Here is an 18678-nt window from a genome sequence, read left to right as displayed (position 1 = left end):
ATAATTTTTAAATAACGTTGTGCCTTATAGCTGAAGTGAAAATTATTACAACATTACAATTCTTTTGGAGAATTGTGATTAAGTATATAATGAGTTTTGCTGTAGAATGAATTCCCTTTCTGTCCAGTTTATAGATCAACTTGCTGTAAAAAGTATAGTAGCTGATTTGATCAAAGGACAGTTTCACTAAAATAACTACTGGACAGAAATCAGTATTTTTGTTCTAACTGATGAAAATGTTTTGTCTCTGAATTACATCCAGAATGTTTTTAACTCTCCAGAATCTAAAACCTCCAAAAAAGGAAGCGCTATGCTGTCTTGCAGTGGAACCCTGAAGTGTGAGGAATTGTTGCATCTTTTAGCAGAAATTTGCTTCATCAATGCTGAGGTGTGTTTTCAAAAATATGGTTTTGGATCACACAAGAACCATAGTTCTGTTTTGTTCTTACCTAGAGGAGTGATATATCATATTTATTAGCATTAGTAGTCATTTTTCTATGTACTGCTTATGATCTAAATAGCATGATTATTTTATTATGGAGTTTCCTCGGATAATTGGATTTGTTCCATAGCGGCATTTCTAATTAGATAATTAGGCACATTATTACTGTGTTCTCAGATTCAACAAACCGAGTTGCTTTTTACATGCCTTAATTGTTTAGGTGCATATTTTAAATTAATAGCTCCATTATATGTCATTTCTATTTTCAGTGATAACTAATTTGATAAAACCCAATCCTCAATTTCTTTATCAAGTTTAGTAGATGTTCATCAAATTTCTGTTTTATTTTTTTAATGTTTATTTTACATATTTGAATCTATTTTGAGTGGTTTATGTTTCCAAACACATAATTTAGACTTTGTTCGTTTTTAAGAATGTTATGTTTGCTTCTTTTGCTCTAGCTCGTCAACAAATGCTCCACAGGGAAGTATTCATGCATTATGGGATTATGTTTTAACAAGCCCGTGGGGCTGCACAGAGATTGGACAGAGTCAGAAGTTGTTGGGCTTGTCGTACGAGCTTGTCTTTCTGCGTAATCCTGCACCACATCAAGCCTGCAGCCTTAAGTCTTCATTAAGCCTATAGAGATGTTAACTTGACAGCACTTTGAAGAAAATGAAGACACCCATGCACAGCCACGACATGACCTTGCCAAAACTGACACACGTGCACACACACAGTAGTGTCTTTTCTTGCTTCTTTCATGTTTCTTTTGCTTTGTTCTATGACACACGACCATTTTTTCTGGGGAATTTGCTTATAATTCATTAATTTTATTCTGATGATGAGTACCACTCCATTGGTTCTTTCTTTTGTTTGATCTATGCAGCAAGTTTTAATGCCTCTAGAGACATTGTCATAGCCACAGTGGGAATTCATATCTTCTTTTTATTGTGAAGATATCGTAACAGTATGTCACCTCTGATGTTCATGTGTTGAATAAGGAGAAACAAATTTGTTCTGTCTTACTTAGGCCACCGTCCAACAGCTGTTAAAAGAGGGAGTGCATCTTAACAGCCCAGCTTTGCCGCCAAAGGAAGAGAAGGTGCATGTTTCTGAGGACGATCAAAGATGGATTCTTTACAGGTGAAATTAACAATATATAAATTTTTGTTTACTAGTTTAAAATTGTATTGAAAAAAATTCTATGGGGCAATTTCATGAGGCTAAATACAAGTTTGCAAGACCTTCTAACTCTCAAATCACATTTAGATTTGCTTTGAAAATAGCTCTACTTAGCAAAACAACTCTCTGCTCTGACACAGTTTGGCCTTATTTAAATATAAAAACATGCATTTAGATAAAAAGTTGCCAATTTTTATGCATATTTAATTGCAACCAGATCAAATTGGTGGGAATTCTAAAAAACAGGCATAGTTGTGTGATTGGAAAAAAGAAAAACATCTGCGCTGAGTTTTAGTTTTTCAGTACCTGAAATTATTCAATTTTATACTTTTTCACAGTGTTGAAAATCTGCATACTTCTCTCTGTATGGGGCAGAACCAGTAATTTAATACTACGTATAGACCAGAATTATTGGTAAAAAATACATTTCCATTTTGGCTTTCTAATAACGCATGTGCTGTAGTGATAAAATTAATATAGTGTTCACATCAGCCCTCACTAAGTCAAAGATGATATATTAGAATTGTACATCATAATCAATAAACTGTAAAGTAAACAAGATATTTAAAGTTTAAAGTAAGTTAATATTTATCAGTTGGCAGCTAAAGTAAATGCATTATTTTTTCCCCTATTGTCCTTAAAAGGAAGGAAAACAAATTCAGACATTTAAAAAGGTTCAACTAGCATCAGAATTTCTTGCACATTATTTTTGTACCTTTATATTTTAAAATTCTTTACAACTCATAAGAAATCATTGTTTCTTTCTTCTTCTTCTCTAACTGCTTTCTTCGTCTCTTACCCCATTATAAGTTGTACGTGTTGAACTCATTTACAGAGACTGGATCAAGAGTCTGTCTGCCTATGCCACCCAGTGCTTCCTGCGGGGAGGAGAGATCGGGGTGCATATCGGGGAGCATTGTCTGGTAGAAAATGCAGCCATTTACTTGTGGAACTATAATGCCCACATGCTGGCAGCTGAGGAGTACAAACTCCTGCTTCCCACCTTTCAAAATCTAGTGGAAATGCTCCTAAGAACGAAATATATCAGGTAGTTCAACTTTCTAAATCAAATATAAAGCAAATATGATGCTTCTACGTAAAATAGTTCAGATAGTAGACTTGATGTTGCGAAAAGATTTAGTTTTTCATGTCGAGGTTAAAAAACAAATGACCTCAACAACAAATTAAAGACTGATTTTCAGCACTTGCTTTTGATATGAAATGCAATCATTTGTCAGTGTAGTATTCGAAAGATCTCATCATTTGACATCTTTTAGATGATTGACTACACGTATTAATTATTCAGTGGATTTTAAGAAGTTTTTTTTTGTCATGAACTCTTTACAGAGTGGTTCAGCTGAAAAAACATTCAAATTCTTCATCAATATTGACTTGAATAGTTGTTTTTAATCACAGATGAAAAATAATAATTATTTTTAGGTGAATAAAATGGGACAAAATTTCCTCCAGTTCAGTGGTAGTTTTGACTAATGTAAAAAAAAAGGTGTTTAATCTCTATTAATCTGCCTATTTTCAAATGTGATGTGAGTTTGGGGCATTTTTTGCGTTGTTTCCCTCAGTAATCTCACCATGTGTGTAATGGTGTGTAATGCTGCAATTCGTGGGCTGACCCAGTCTGCGTGTGATTCTGTGCGGGCAAGTGCAAAAGAAAGATACAGAGGATCAAAACAAGGCATCCTCTTAGATGATGCTGGCTTACAGGATGTAAAGAAGGCATTAGAGGTAGGTGTGACTGCAATCTAAAAAATGGAATGATTATAATTAACATATTTAACTTAGAAATGTAAGATATGACTTGCTGCTAGTGTAAAATAAATTTAACAATTTGAACTCCAAAAGGGTGATGTAAAGACTACGGACATACTGTAGCTCTAAAGTACAGCTCAATACTTTGAGTTGTTGACGAATGCTAAGCGCTGTGAGCAGCTATGGAGGGAGGCGGTGAGGGACAGAAAAGAAGCGCCACCAAGAAAGAGACAAAAAGTGTCAAAAGTGTGGGATCACTTTAAATTAAATAAAATGAAATAGAAAAGACAACACACCTCTGTGGTTTACTGCAAAGCGGCATTTTACAATAGCACGTCCTATATCAGTGATGTCCAAAGTCAGTCCTCGAGTGCTGGCATCCTGCATGGTTTACTTCTCTCCCTGGTGGTAGTAAAAACCTTTTCAGGATCTTCTTCTTAGGCCTCCAATAAGCCAGGTGCATTAAGCCAGGGAGAGAAATAAAACATAAAGGTTGCCAACCCTCCATGGCCGACTTTGGGCACCACTGTCCGATGCTGCAACACCTCAGCGGAAAACATCCAGTACTTGCGTCAAGCTCATTCGTGGCTGATAACAGGTGATGTTTTTGTGCCCGTTGCAAAAAACTAACTTTTGTCACAAAATCTGTCATGTTATATATGTATAAAGATATACATTTTGGCTAATACTACATGTACTTGATCAAGAAGTGTAATGACATAGATTATAAATATCTATTTTATAATAATAGTTGTTTTATACTTCAAACTTGAAACTAGAAGAGATGTTTAAATTGTATTGACTTGTTAAACAATCTTATTTTTTCTTATTAAAAAAGAGAACTAGAATGTTTTTTTACTAGCATTTCTCTTTCATATATTTGACTAGCTTAGGTAGCTACTACAAAATAAGATTTATTTATTTTTTGTTGGATTGCTTGATTTATCTTATAATATATAGATTTCTTAATTACTAAAATAATTGTTCACAGCAGCCATAGTATGCAGTTGCATTAGGGTTTAGAGAAAGGCTGTTCAGGAAGCATTACTCTTTTTTTTTTTTAAAGAACAGCAGAGATGATGAATCACCTCAGAAATATCTGGATGTATGCTGGAGTGTATTAAATGCTATGTTTCATCCAGCCTGCATACATCATGCATATAAGCCTCCATGAAGCTGTTGGAAGTCAAAATTTTGACTTGTTCTTTGTTGCCAATTAAACTCGGTTTCTTCCTTTCTATTCTGGAAATCCTCTATGAATATCAGCTCTAACTTAAGATGAAAGAGCTTTATCATTGAATTATTAACTGAATTTCATCATGCCTGCTTATAATGAGAACTAAGAAATAGGCCTTTGTGGTGTATTTTGATGTGGAATAGTGAAATACCACATGAGAAGTCACTTTGAGGTCACCACAGCTCCTCAGGTCACCTACTGGCCAAAGGCATGTTCTAACTAAAATATACATCTTAAAGATACTTACTGACAAAAAAAAATTATTCAGAAATATCTTAAGAGTAGATGCAGGTTGATGCAGTTCTGTGTTATTGTTTTTTAAATGTCATTTATTTTTTACTGCACTTGCTTCTTAGTGAGTATAAAGTACACAAAGTTCTCACTGATGGAGCCCCAGTTGTCTTCTTTGCACTTTCTTCTAGCTGTGTGAGTATGCCCTCCGCATATCCAGTGGTGACAGGACTAGGGAGACTGTTCCAATTGCAGTGAGAAAACTGGTGTTAACCTCATGGGTGCAGATAAAGCAGCTCCTGCATCAGCAGATTGGCGAAAAGTTGGACATATTCAAAGATAAGGTAACTCTGATGTGCTTTGTCTTCCATGCTTTAATCACGATCATGGAAAATGAATTTAGAGAATATAGCGTACAAACAAAAAACTGTAACAGCTTTTGTTTATCAAAACAGTATTAGCAATTTTAAATCAATTAATAGATACATTTTCATTCATGAGAAACTTTAATGAGAATTTACTTTATATGGACGTTAATTAAATAAGGTAAATAAATTTTACATTACTATGAACCAGAAACTAAATGGATGTTTGTATTCCTATCTCTAAATGTGCTTTTATGTTTGTATCATTAATTTGTCTGACTGCATTTGTTCACAGCTAATTTACACCGTTTAACTTCATTTCTTGAAATTCTCCTTTGTTTATTGGAAACAAAACACATTTAATGTCACCAGAAGACTCTAAAATAATGTCAGATCTCAGCTTCAGACATGTCTTTAATGCTTTAAATGCTGTGAAATTGTTTGTGTTTTTTGAGAAGTATGTTAAATGATGATTTAGATGAATTGCTCAAAGTTTAAAACGAAAACATTCGTTGTACATAAAGCATCAAAGAACTGATAGTTTTGTTTTTATGTCTGTTTTATAAGTCTGAGCTAATTAAAAGGTATGGTGATGCTATTTTTAAACTGTATATCTAGTGATTTCCTATCTACTTTAAACAAACTGCCATTCACTTTAATTTCTGCACTAAGAATAAAACAATTAATTAAGAACCATTTTTATCTTTTTACACTATACGTGACATCAAGGTGAAGGTGGCTTTCAGCTTTAACAATTTTTTTAGGTGTATTTTTGACTCTGTCAAAAATATTACATTATATTGCTATGCTCCATAACAAAAAGTATTGTCTCTAGACACATAAAGAAGTTTTTCTGTACTATGTGTACAGTTTAATAACTTTATCAATATTACATTTGTAAAGATGCATTAAAAATCAAATAATAAATAGATTTTTTTTAAACTATGGATTTAAAAATCCATAGATTTTTGATGTAATTTTCCTGAGAAAAAAAACAAAGAGATTTTTGTGCAGAATTTGACTTTTACAAGGAGGCTATGTACTGCTGTGCATAAAATGAACTTAAAGAGCTAGTTGTTTCTGACTACATTGCATTGCAGATGATCCGACCAAGATTTTGTTTGCAGCTTTTTCACAAATGGCAAAAGTAAACTGCTTCACTACTTCTGGTTTCAGGTGTTTTTAAGAGACGATTTTTCAGGCCATTTTAAGAACTTCAAGGTGCATGTTTAAAGCTTTTTTTGTGAGAAAATAAAACGTACTAGTGCTCATCGTTCCTCTTCAGGCAAAAAAAACAACCCATTAATAGTTTGGCTCTCATTCAACTCCCACATTACTCACCTTTCTTTTGTCACCTCAAACATATCACAGGTTTCTATACTTCACTCAGCCAGCGTGACACTGAAAAACTGGTTCATCCCTTCATCTCTTCCAGGCTAGATTAATCAAGATTGGCCCCTTTACTCACCAGCGCATTTAAGATAATACTTCTACCATCCTCAAGAAATGGCTCAAATTGCACAACATCCCTTCTTTGCATCCGGACTGAACTTCCAACTGATGGGCTTTCTGCTCAGCAGCATCCTAGAATTTGCCTCTAGAGCTTCTGAGGGCCTTGAAAACCACAAAAACGCATAAAAAGGAACTTAAAGCTTTTCTCTTTCAAGCTTTTTATAATTAATGACTGTGTTTTGGTTGTTTTTATCTTTGGAATTTCTAAATGTAAAAAGCATTACAAATGTATTATTGATACTACTTATGGACTGGATATCTACAGATTAATACTAATGGTGATGTAGAAAGCCAGTGCAGGCCTGAGCACAGCTACATTCAGTGCTAAAAAGTGCAATTGAGTTGTTTTTAGAGGTTTTCCATATCTGTAATGTTCTGCCCTGACTGTCTCCATTAAACATCAAATTTGGGCTGAAGTGGGGTGCTGTGGTCACACATTAGTCGTCAGAGTGGATGTCACGGGTTCAATTCCTGGCCCGATGACCTTTGCTGCCAGCCTTCCCCTTCTCTCATAGCACGCTTTCCTGTCTGTCAGGTGAAGGCCACTAGAGCCACTAGAGCCTCAAAAAACTTTACCTGAAAGCTGAAGTAGCTGAAGTAATGAATAAGCAAGAAGTGATAAATATTATCAACAGAAAACAATGATTGTTTGGGGAGAATATGTTAGCTTAGCATTGCTTTAATCATTCTCTTCTATTTAAAAGTTTTCATGTCATATTGTTATAAAAATATTGAGGAGTAGAACAGATTAAATCTAAATTATGTTTCAACAAAGCAAAGATTCTTGGATTTTCATCTTCTGCAGGTAAAATGTTTAATGCTGATAATCTCTTCACAGAACCCCACTTCAGAAATTTTCAGTTTCATAATTCTCCTCCCAAACATGAATTACAAAGTTACAGTTCTATGTGCAATAATACCTACATATAGGTCTGTCGACCTTCTCTGAAATCACACTTAAGAGGCTGGTGCATATTTAACAGAGGATTGAATTGAAGCAATCAGCACTGTTCTCCCTCTTGTTTGCAGGTTAAGAATAAGAATGTAGTGGCGATGAGTCGTGTGCTGGTGGGACTGGAAATGCTTAACTGCAATAAGAATCCAAAGTATATGGATTTTTCAGTTCCCAGTCTCTCCACAGTATGTACCTCCCTATCTGTGTTTTCATGCTGTAGCTGATGCCCAGATGGCAGCAGCAGATGTTTCAATGACCTTATGAGTCTCATGAATGTGTCATTTTCTCATAAAATGTCAATTCTTTGAGAAATAATATTCCTGTCTTGATTAAAAGAGTTGTTTTTTTGTCATAATATGAGCGCTACATTATTTTTTTTAATGCATATTGAATTTCTCTGGAAGGTCTACACATAAACCCTTTTCCATTTCCTTCTGATTTATTTCCCTAATCATTTCCGTTAGTCTTCTGTCTTTATGTTGATTATCTTTCTTTCTTTTTTTCTGGTCCTCCTCTCTTTAGCTGTTCTTTAAAATCTATTTCCTGTTGTGCATCCCTCTTCAATCCTTTTTTCTCTAGTTCTATTTTTCTTATTTCGTGGAAGCTGGCTCTCATTTATCAACAGAGGCTGTAGAATTTGGTTGCTTTAATGCTTGTAGAGGTTTTGCATGGGATTCACATATACTAGCAATCACAGTGTATCAACAGTTTTATTTTAATTAATTATATGACTGAAAACAGCTGTCATTGACATAGCATGTACCTCTGAAGTATTGCTCCACATCATAAATGTAACCCTGTCCTCCTACATAAGTGACCCATTGTCCGAAAGCAGAGTGGAAATCTCTCACACAAATTTTTGTCAAACATTGATTATGATAGTGCTCAGTTGAAAGAAAAAACTCTCGCCCCTGACCAGTTTCACATGAGAAATCCACCATCACAAGCTGAAGAAATCTGCTTACATCCCAATAAGGATGCTGTCTTGTTTCTTTATAGACAGCATTTCTATTGGTGCTGTCTTGTTTCCTTATAGAAACAAGACAGCACCTGATCCTACACAGAGTTTAGATTTATATAGTAAGATTGTTTTAAGTAGAAGAGACTTTTATATAGCCTCAGCTCAGTCACTGCTGGCTAAAAATATTTCATTTTTCAGAAACAAAAGTTGTTCTATGTTTTTAATATCCTTCATCCTGCCAAATAAGTAGGCAAGCTTTGTGTTTTCCTATTTCCTGCTTAATTCTACGATATTTATGCTGTTGCAGAGGCAACTTTACACAGCCTAAGGCACATTCATTCTATCAGCCTTTCTAATCTTCAAAGTAAATCAATGAAAAAAAATCATTAATTAATTAAGAGCAACTGTAAAAATATGTGTTAAATCTCAGAGATATCTTGAGTTTCTTTGCTGCACTGAAAGTTGCATGCATGATCTGAGATCCGGTGGAGATTTCACCAGCTTTTACGCTTACCTCCAAATTAAAGCATCCCAAAAATAAACTTGACCTTTTCCTCAATTTTTTCAACTATCTACATATTTAATAAATGTGGACTGATTTTATTTTATATGTTTTTGGCCTCCTACTTCTGTATCAGACTTGGTTGCTTAGATATTTCTTTCTTAATTTAGTTTGTACTCATTTCTTTTACATTTGCCCTTTAGATTTCCTCTAATATCCTCTTCCTTTGCTTTTTTTCATATTTTAATCTTCCTCTTTCAGTTTTATTATATTTCCTTCTAACACGTCTTCGCCCTTATTTCCTCTGAACCTCTTCTTACCTTTTCCTTGTTTGTTTTTTTCTCTCCTCACCTGAAGCTGGTGGACATTGCGTCTGAATGCAGCTGGCTCGATGCTGTGGTAGAGTTGCAGATGTGGTGCCAGCTGGCTGTCTTCTGTCACAGCGCTGAAGACCACAGCTTGGTGTTACACTGCACCCAGAAAGCTTTTCAACTGGAGAAGGCTGCAGCAGACAGTGTCACTACAGCACCCTGTCTCCTGTAAGTCAGGTTTATTCACTTTATGTATATACAGCAATAAATTATAATAGAAGAATCTCAAGATACTTTAAGAATAAGAATAATCCATGTAAATAGTTATATTTTGTTTCAATAATAAAAAGATTTATCTACTTCAGAGCAGTTATTGTTTTTAATTATTACAGTTCTTCAGAAAGACAGTAGTTGAGAAAATTCCTTTTGATACAAACCCAAAAGGTTTATGAAGGCTAGAGTCGTTTTCTCCTTGGGATAGTCTGAGGGAAAGAAGGACATCTTGTGCACATCAGGAGAATTACACTAAACAAGGGCTTGCAACTGAACATAGGTTTTGCCCGATAGGGTTTACATGTTTCTTTGGTTTAGTTCATTGACTGATAGATTGTTAGCTTATTATTTGCCATGTATCTCTAGATATGAACAGACTTCTGTGAACAAGATGCTGAGCGGTGCAGCCTGTTTGAGGGGTTTGAGCCTTGTCTGCATGTCCAGTGGAAATCTTGACAAATACAGGGAAGGTTTGAAAGTGATTCTGTCCGGTGTCAGGTACTGTTTAGAATAGATTGATAGATCGACTAATGCCTCGGGCTCAGCTTTAATCCGGCTGGTTTTTTTTCCCTTTTTCATAGCATCGCAGAGAAAACTGGCAGTCAAGATTTGTGTGTCACAGCTGCTGGGCATTTCTGGAACGCTTGTCTGCCGCTGACACAGAGCCCTCGGGACAAATGGTGGCTCAAGGAGCACCTGGAGAAGATTCTTAATACCCTATTTCATACCAGGAATTGTGCCAGTGTATCTCATCTCATTTGTACTCTTGCTCACAGTTTGAGTCAGAAGTTTACATACATTCGCCTGGGCTCTGAATGTCACTAGGGCTTTTAGTTGTTGTCTTCTGAATGTGAAAAGATGAAGTTACAGTGTTGGTTGATTTTGAACCACAAGTTTGAGTAGGTTGAGATTTTTCTCTAGTTCACTCAGTGGTAAAATTATACTTAAAGGTTCAGATTTAAACATACAAGTCCCTCAATATTTGAGTAAATGTTTTGTATCAGTTTTCAAGCAAACCTTTTTTACAGTTATTATTCTTCTTATTATTATTCCATTATTCTTCTGGCAGGATATTTCTTGGCATAATTGACAGTTTATCTAAACTGGTTGGTTTTCTGATATGGACTGAGGATTATCCATTCCAAACAGTTTTTATGTGTGTTTGGAATCATTATCCTTTTTGAACATCCAACTGTTTACCACTCTTAATTTCCTGGTCAAATCTATCACCCTCAGATGAAAGAAAATTGGTAATCCTACTATCACACTATTGCATGTCTATTTTGCATTATAATGGCATAGAAGAGCTTCACGACCACCTTTCTTCATCTTTCATGCTGTAACACAGTTCAGGCCACTGAAATTTCTGCTATTGTAGAGAAAATTGACGGTGTGAACATCACAATTTGCACTAGTTCATATAAAGTGCTGAACTTTCATCTGTATATTGTTTAGTTTAAAAAAATAATATGACAAAGAAGTGTTATCGCAACAGCAATGTACCCGACCTTGTTGCAGTAAAACATTGTGAATTTTGCACCTTTTATCCAACAACACATCCACCATAAAGCTATGGACAAATTAAGAATTATGCTGATCTGTTAGCCAATCATAAACTGTCAGCAGTGAAACAAGTTTAACATATACACGAGATGAGAGACAGTAAAGGCTGCTCCAAAACTAAAATCTTCAAGTTTCAATACAATATCCACCTAGAGTCCTGGATAAAAGTTTCAGAAACAAAAAATGTTGTGCTTTGCACAATGTGGGTCAATTAATAAAAATAGAGGACGACCTCCAAATTATCCAGCTTGACCTTAAATCAAGAGCTAGATGGTCCAAACTGGGTGTTCCACCAGAACAATTATCCCAAAAACTCAGTCCGACTTCATTGACTTTGCCAAGATTGTTCCAGAAAACCAGTCAGTAAAAAAGCTTTACTAATTCTGAGAAAAGAACATGTCAAACATCTTGCCAGAATACCAGGACTATGATAAAACAGTTTTTCTGCAATTTAGTGGGGACATTTATTCAAATGTTAGTGTAGAGAAAACAACTTATGCACTCAATTGTTGATTTTTAAATTCATTGAAATTTTATGTTGCATCATTGCAAGCTACAAAAACCTTTCAACTTAAGCATTAAAAATCACAAACCGTAATCTAGTATTTCAAGAGTTAGAAATATTGTTTTTATTAAAACAGCCAGTTGATGCTTCACTCATTTAATCATTTGTTCCTACTTGCAGCTGCAATTTCATCCAGATGATTCCTATGAAATGAAATCAGTGCTGCAAATTACCACTCAAGTATAACCTTTTAAGCTGGATAGCAGCAATAAGATCCACTCTATTATCTTAAATTGATGAAAACAAGTGAAAAAGTTGTTTAGTGTGGTGCAGAGGAACTTTTGAGTGTGTTTTCTTCAGCATGTGAGGCTGAAGTCATTCAACTGAAAAATGGTTTAAAATCTTTAATTATAGGAGCTAATATGAGAATTTAGAAAGATGCTCATCTGTTGTGCTTTTCTTTTAAGTGCCACATTTTACCACCTAATTAACCTGCCTGACAGGGAAAAGCAAGGCACGTCATTTGAAGGGCATTTAAAGCTGTTTTGCATTATGAATTGAAATCCAATGAAGAAAGAATATAGATACTATAGCTAGGTAAATCGTTAACTGAAGTAAGTTTCCACTTGCTTTGATACACTTCCTTTTAATGTACATGATATTGTCTTTATTGTATGCCTTAAGAAAAAAACCCCAACTAATCCTAGATAACTGTAAGAGTCCAGCACTAGCTCATCCACAGCTAAACAGCAGAGTCGTGTTTTTTTTCTTCCCAGACATAGGTGTAAATTTGTCCCTTCTCTCTTTTCAGAAATGTGAGAGAAAATCAGGGGCCATGAGGGAAATGCCTCAGGGGAGTCCTAGTGATGGATCAACAAGTTAGTTCTAAAAGGAGTCTCACTTTCTTCAGCTGTGATTTAATCCATGACAGATGAAAAGATCACAACTCTCCTAAGTGACCTATGAGGGCTTGTTTTTATGAGCGGCTAGCAAGTCTTGCTACGCCTTCAACTGTTTTCAAGTTTTTCACTTTACAACCACAAACTTCAGTGTATTTTATGTGAAAGTACTGCATCATTGTGGAATTGAAAAAAACATTATAACATGTTTCAAGGTTTTTGACAAAAAACATTTTAAAATTGTGGCATACGGGTTCAGCCCAAGTTACCTCCCTGAAAGGTAACTCCTTTCAGGACCTCTTTCAGGGTTACCCCCCCGAAAGAGTTATGCTCTTTCAGGGTAACTCTGAATCCAACTTTCAATCTAGTTAGAAAAGCTTTCTTGTTCCTCTGTTCTTTGGGAACAGAGGAAACCCCAAAGAAATATGCTGCTACCACAATGATTCCAAGTGAGGATGTCGTTTTTTCAACAATGCCGTTATTATTATCATTTTGTCATGAAAATCAGATTTGCGGAGTGCACAGCTAAGTTGTTCTGCCGACAGTTTCTCCTTCTTGAGCTGTGGATCTCTGTAACTCCTCCAAAGCTACAATGAATTTCTAGGCTGCTTCTCTGACTACGTCTCTCATTGATTGTCTTATCAGTTTAGGCGGACGGCCATGTCTTGGTTTTCTTACAGTCCTTAGCAGGAGATTGTTTAAAGCTTGGGAAACGGTTTACCTAATTCTGTTGTATCCCTAAGCTGTCTCTTGCATTCCTTCGTGTTCAAACTAGTGCTGAACTGGTTTGCATGTTATGGATTTTTAAACCTTGCACTGTATGATTCAATTGAATTGATTCTATATTTCTGTATTTAAATTCGGTCTTGAGATGAAGTTTGTTGTGAAATTGTGCCATATTAATAAATTGTATTTAATTCATGATGCTATTTGTGCACTAATGTTGTCTATCAAATCTTGGAGGCCTTTAAATTACACACAGGTAGCTTCTAGTTACTAGCTAGATGACAACAGAAGGCATTTGGTTGTACTGGATTTTATCTAGGCGTGTCAGAGAAAATAGTGGTGTAATACAAATGCATATCATAATTTTCAGATCTTTGATTTGTTAAAGGTTTTGAGAAGTATGCACATTTTTTTCTTTCACTATATAGTCCTTCACTTAATGGCACATAAAATCGCAATAAAAAACTTAAATTTGTGGTTTTAAAGAGGTAAAATGTGTAAGTGTGTAAGGGATAGGAGTACTTTTGGGAGTACTTTTGCAAAGCACTGTATGTACTAAATATCTATATTGCTATTTTATGTTTTTTCAGAAGATACTAAAGAACTCTGTTTGAGAACAAACATTATCTGTTTGCTGGTCTCCACCTACATGGACAAAGAAGACTTTACACATTCTCTAAAGCTGCTGGACAAAACTATAATTGAGATGACTCCCAGCAGGCATCGACTGTAAGTTACAAATGCATTAAAATGCAAAACGAGAGGCATTGTACAAACCTGAGAGCTCTTGATTGTCTTTTCTGTTCCTTTTTCCAGAAAACTTTTCAAAACTCGCATACTGCTTAAAGTACGCCTGGGAGAATGCATAGAGATTGACATGGAGTTGTTACAGAAGGAGGGTGAACAGTGCTGTTCAGCGATGTGGCACCAGGCGGCTCTGTGTGGGATCACTTTAAAGCAATCGCTAACCTGCTACCAGAACGCCATCAGAAGACTCACGGTATCACTCACGGAGACTTGAAATTGTCTCTTTCAAGTCCTTTGAACAACAAAAATGAATGTCATCAGATGAATTCAGATTGACTGTATTGATCTTTGAAAAGTTTTATCCACAGTTGTCGTTATCCAATTAAAGCCTGGGTATAATGCAACATATTATTTTGTGCTGAAAGTAAGGGACTCTTTAAAGTAGGATAAAAAGTCTCTACCACCATCATGTGGACTTGCCATGTCATTGCACCTAAGTGTAGAATAAGATATTGTAGCATTGGTCTGGAACAGGAATAAAGTTGCATGTTTTGAGTAGGGAAAATAGGCTCTACAAAGTAAAAATTCATGGTGTACAGACGTAAAATAGTCATTTTGTATTTTTGTGGGATCTGCCAACAGAGCAAAGAGTTTGAGTGGCAAAAGGTCAACCTTTTGCTTGAATTTGGAGGGTGGCTGTACTATCACAACTTCCCAAAATCTGATGCCCAACTTCAGGTTCAGTGGGCCATAGATATCCTCCTACATCTGGAACCCAAGCAAGAAGCAGTACCAGGTTGGACTCATTATGTTGTCTTGTTCTTTATCACGGACTGTTTTCTTCACACACACATACAACCTGTAAATTTTATCTGCCATTATTTATCTATAATCCATTCTCTAACATTCTTGTATATTCTGTATAATCTGTATAATCTGTGCATATAGCTCCCATATTTATATTTATACACAATATCTATATCTCTTTGCTGTAACCCCTTATAGTCCATACATACATAGTCTTGTTCATCTGTAAATAAATATTTATATCTTGTAGAGCACTTCTGGATAGATGCAAACTATATCTATGCTTGTACTGCTTGTACTTGTGACAGTGCAATGACAATAAAGTCGAATTCTATTCTATTCTATTCTATAACAAAGCTGTCTCAGGTTACGTATGTTTCCAGCACCCAGCAAAGCTCTAATTTATTATCTTTTTCCATATGTAGATGAAAGTGTGCTAAAACACGTAAAGAAAGAGCAATCTAAGTCCTTGATTGGAGTTCATGGACAGTTCACGCAAAACTTGTCTAACCTGAAGGAGGTGCGCACACTTGACCAGTTGACACAGGCACACACACTGCTCGCTATCATGGCAGACAGGACTTCACCTGAGCATCAGCAAAACCTGCTTCGAGCCTATACCTTCGTTCTCCAGATATGGCAGGTACTGCATCACCATTTTTACAATTTAACTTTGACATTTTGGAAGTCCGCTATATATCCACACTAATGGGGTTCCTCAAGAGTCTAGTCTTGGTTCACTACTTCTCACTCACTTCTGTTATAGTTTTAGTGTAAATATCAACCAAAACATTTAAGCTAATTTTGTTTTTGTTTTTTTAATGGGTCACATATACAGTTCATACAGTTCATTTTTGCCATATTTTATGGCAGGTTTCTTTGGCGACAGCCTCTGAGATTTTAAGTGAGATGATGAAGAATGAACCAATCCCTTCTCCCACTGATTCGTCCAAGAAAGGCAAAGGCAAAGGCAAAGACAAGGGCAAAGACAAGGGCAAAGACAAAGGCAAAGAAAAGGGTAAAGACAAGGGTAAAGACAAGGATAAAGACAAGGATAAAGACAAAGATAAAAACAAAGGTAAAGACAAGGATAAGGGCAAAGATAAAAACAAGGGTAAAGGCAAGGGTAAAGACAAGGACAAAGAAGTAAGTCACTGAATTTTCTTAACTCATGTTATAAGCCTTTCGCAATAAACAATTAATTTCATGATGATTAAAATGACCTTAATAATTTCCATTCTGAAGATTGATATTGTTTGAAGGGCTATTTAGTTTACAGAGACTTCATAATCCATTCTATTTATGGTTTCGTTTGTGTGTGGTTTTTATTTTGTTGTATCTATTGTTTTTGGTCATTGTGTTTAATTTTGAATATTTAAAATATCTTCCAGTGTTAAGTGTTCTTTACAAATGTAAGTTAATCAGTGTTTGAAAGAGTGAATTTGTATTATTATGCCATTATCAATAAATTACTTTAAAATTGTCTCGAAACAATATTATCATTTATTTAAATAATTGATATATTCTATATGTCAATTATATATTGACATATATGTCAACAGCTGTTTGCCATAATATCTGTAAATGATGGCAAAATAAATGAATACTTACCTGGTTATATGTAAAATAAGAAGTGGCAAAATAACAAATTTCTTGATTAAACATATCTGTAGGTACATGTTTGATTTCTTTGTGACTTGACAAAAAGAAATAAACGCAAGTGTCAGCTGTCTTTCATCTCTGTGTGACCAGCTTGTCTCTACAGAAGACGAAGACAAGGCTACAATGGATGAAAGGGTTCCTTCGACTCTGAAAGAATGGGCTCAGTATGTCTGTCCTGAGCTGATGAGACAGATATTCAAAACCACTGACAGTCCCCACTGCATCAACAAATGCAGCTTTTTAAACCAGGTACGTCAGTAATATAGCCCACTTTCAGATTTTCCAGAGTTATAACGATGGTCCGCATATGTTGTTGACTCAAATTTATTTTTAACAGTAGATATTTTTAAGAGAAGCCAATGTTGTGGTTTACTTTTAGGGAGCACTGTCTTGCAAAAATCTTTACAGCACTCAAACTTCTTATGTTTGCAACATAAAAATAGTGCATAATTGTATTGAGGTTCCTCTGAATAACATTCTGTCTTGTTGCAATGCACTCTGATCACCATGTTGACATTAAACATCAGATAGATGGAAGTTTGTTTAGTTAATATGAATCCACATATAAAATGATATGTTTCATATGTTTGTGATGGAAGACTATTGATTCTAAATCCTTATTTTTCTCTGCTGTGTATTTTTCTGCAGAATCTAAGCCTGTTTTATCTCAGGCGCCTGGAACGAGAGCTTTGCTCTTTGTCTCTCGATCATCTCACTCTACCCATACTGCACCTTGGTGAGATTATTTCTCTTGACCTGCTTCAGAGGAGGAGCCTCTCTGATCTTTACAGACTCAGGTAAAGTCTCAATGAAAGGGACAACATCTGCTTTGGACATTAAACATTTCTGTAACACTTTATTTGACAGGTTGTGAATAAGACACTGTCATAAACATGACATAACACCTGTTATGAACATGAGCAAGTCTTCATGAATATTTATGACTGTTGTCATAAAGTGTCATTTGGTAAATCATGACACTTTTAATACAAAGTTGACATTATTCAAAATGTCTTCATTATGACAACTTGACATTAACCAAGAAATTATGATCTGACATAAATTTGTTATAAACGTATTACTGATTAAACTTTAAAAATGATGTAGCTTTATGTTAGTTAAGCTAAAGTTTAATCATGTGAAAAGTTCAGACATTTATACATGTTTTTGTTTATTGATCAGATTGCATAGCTTATAAGATTCTATGATATATTAGAAATTATAGCCATGAGAATGCCAACATATGCCAACATATTTTATGGGGGTTTATAATATACTACCCAGGTATTTTATCACACATACCTCTGAGCTAGAGTTGCATGCTGTTTAGGTAAATAAGATCTGCTGATGCTGAGAAAGTCGCTCACACAGGAGTGTTGCTGCTTCGGACAGAAACATAAGGAGATCAGGAGGTGCTCTTAGCCAGTCCACTGTAGCCTTCTGTAATCTTCTAACTTTCCTGGGTGCAGCAGAAATATAGATTTTGTTTTTCAAAAACAGAATTAAACTATATAGTTTATAAAGATAAATTGTTAAAGCTGCTCCCAAATGTGACAAAAGATGAATAAAGCAATATTCTGACATTTTTCCCCCAGAGGTTACAGTCTACAATATTAGTAAAATCAGTTAAACTTTGTAGTTATCTGTAAACTATAGATTTTAAAGTCAGTGTGATAATCCTGATGAAAATCAAAGCCATTTAATTTGTAAGCCAACCAGCAAAGAAAAAAAATCAATTACAACATTCAATTACACTGAAATGTTACATACAGCGTGACTAGTTTATTTCCTAAATCTGTTATTAACCCACATTCCTAAAACCAGTGATTGTTTGAATTTGTGCCTTGGAATATAGACACTGTAAAACATTCAAATATGCATGGAATATTACTTTGACTTAAGATTTGATCTCCTTTGTCTCCACAGGCAGCTAAGAGCAGATGTATTAAGATCTATACATCTGCAGAAAATATTCATAAACATTAGAGATCTGGAATGACTGAAATATTGCATGAAATATTCAATCAG

General features: G+C 35.2%; 1 protein-coding gene across 3 annotated transcripts in view; it reads left to right on the top strand.

The window, feature by feature from the left end:
* The window catches only part of cfap46 (cilia and flagella associated protein 46), a 51992-nt gene that overhangs the window by 13502 nt on the left and 19812 nt on the right, over positions 1-18678 (top strand). For all 3 annotated transcript variants that reach the window (XM_028007634.1, XM_028007635.1, XM_028007636.1), the window contains 17 exons: positions 282-388; positions 1476-1588; positions 2463-2675; positions 3208-3370; positions 5054-5206; positions 7769-7879; positions 9515-9696; positions 10108-10239; positions 10323-10485; positions 12621-12687; positions 14025-14163; positions 14251-14434; positions 14824-14977; positions 15414-15631; positions 15862-16134; positions 16741-16899; positions 17299-17447. In XM_028007634.1, coding sequence (XP_027863435.1) covers positions 282-388; positions 1476-1588; positions 2463-2675; positions 3208-3370; positions 5054-5206; positions 7769-7879; positions 9515-9696; positions 10108-10239; positions 10323-10485; positions 12621-12687; positions 14025-14163; positions 14251-14434; positions 14824-14977; positions 15414-15631; positions 15862-16134; positions 16741-16899; positions 17299-17447 — 2680 coding nt within the window. The remainder of the gene's footprint in view (positions 1-281; positions 389-1475; positions 1589-2462; positions 2676-3207; positions 3371-5053; positions 5207-7768; positions 7880-9514; positions 9697-10107; positions 10240-10322; positions 10486-12620; positions 12688-14024; positions 14164-14250; positions 14435-14823; positions 14978-15413; positions 15632-15861; positions 16135-16740; positions 16900-17298; positions 17448-18678) is intronic.

This window comes from Xiphophorus couchianus, chromosome 22 (assembly GCF_001444195.1).
Source record: "Xiphophorus couchianus chromosome 22, X_couchianus-1.0, whole genome shotgun sequence".
NCBI classification, from domain to species: domain Eukaryota; kingdom Metazoa; phylum Chordata; class Actinopteri; order Cyprinodontiformes; family Poeciliidae; genus Xiphophorus; species Xiphophorus couchianus.
Note: the sequence above shows the minus strand (reverse complement) of the source record. Positions and strands in the feature narration are given on the sequence as shown.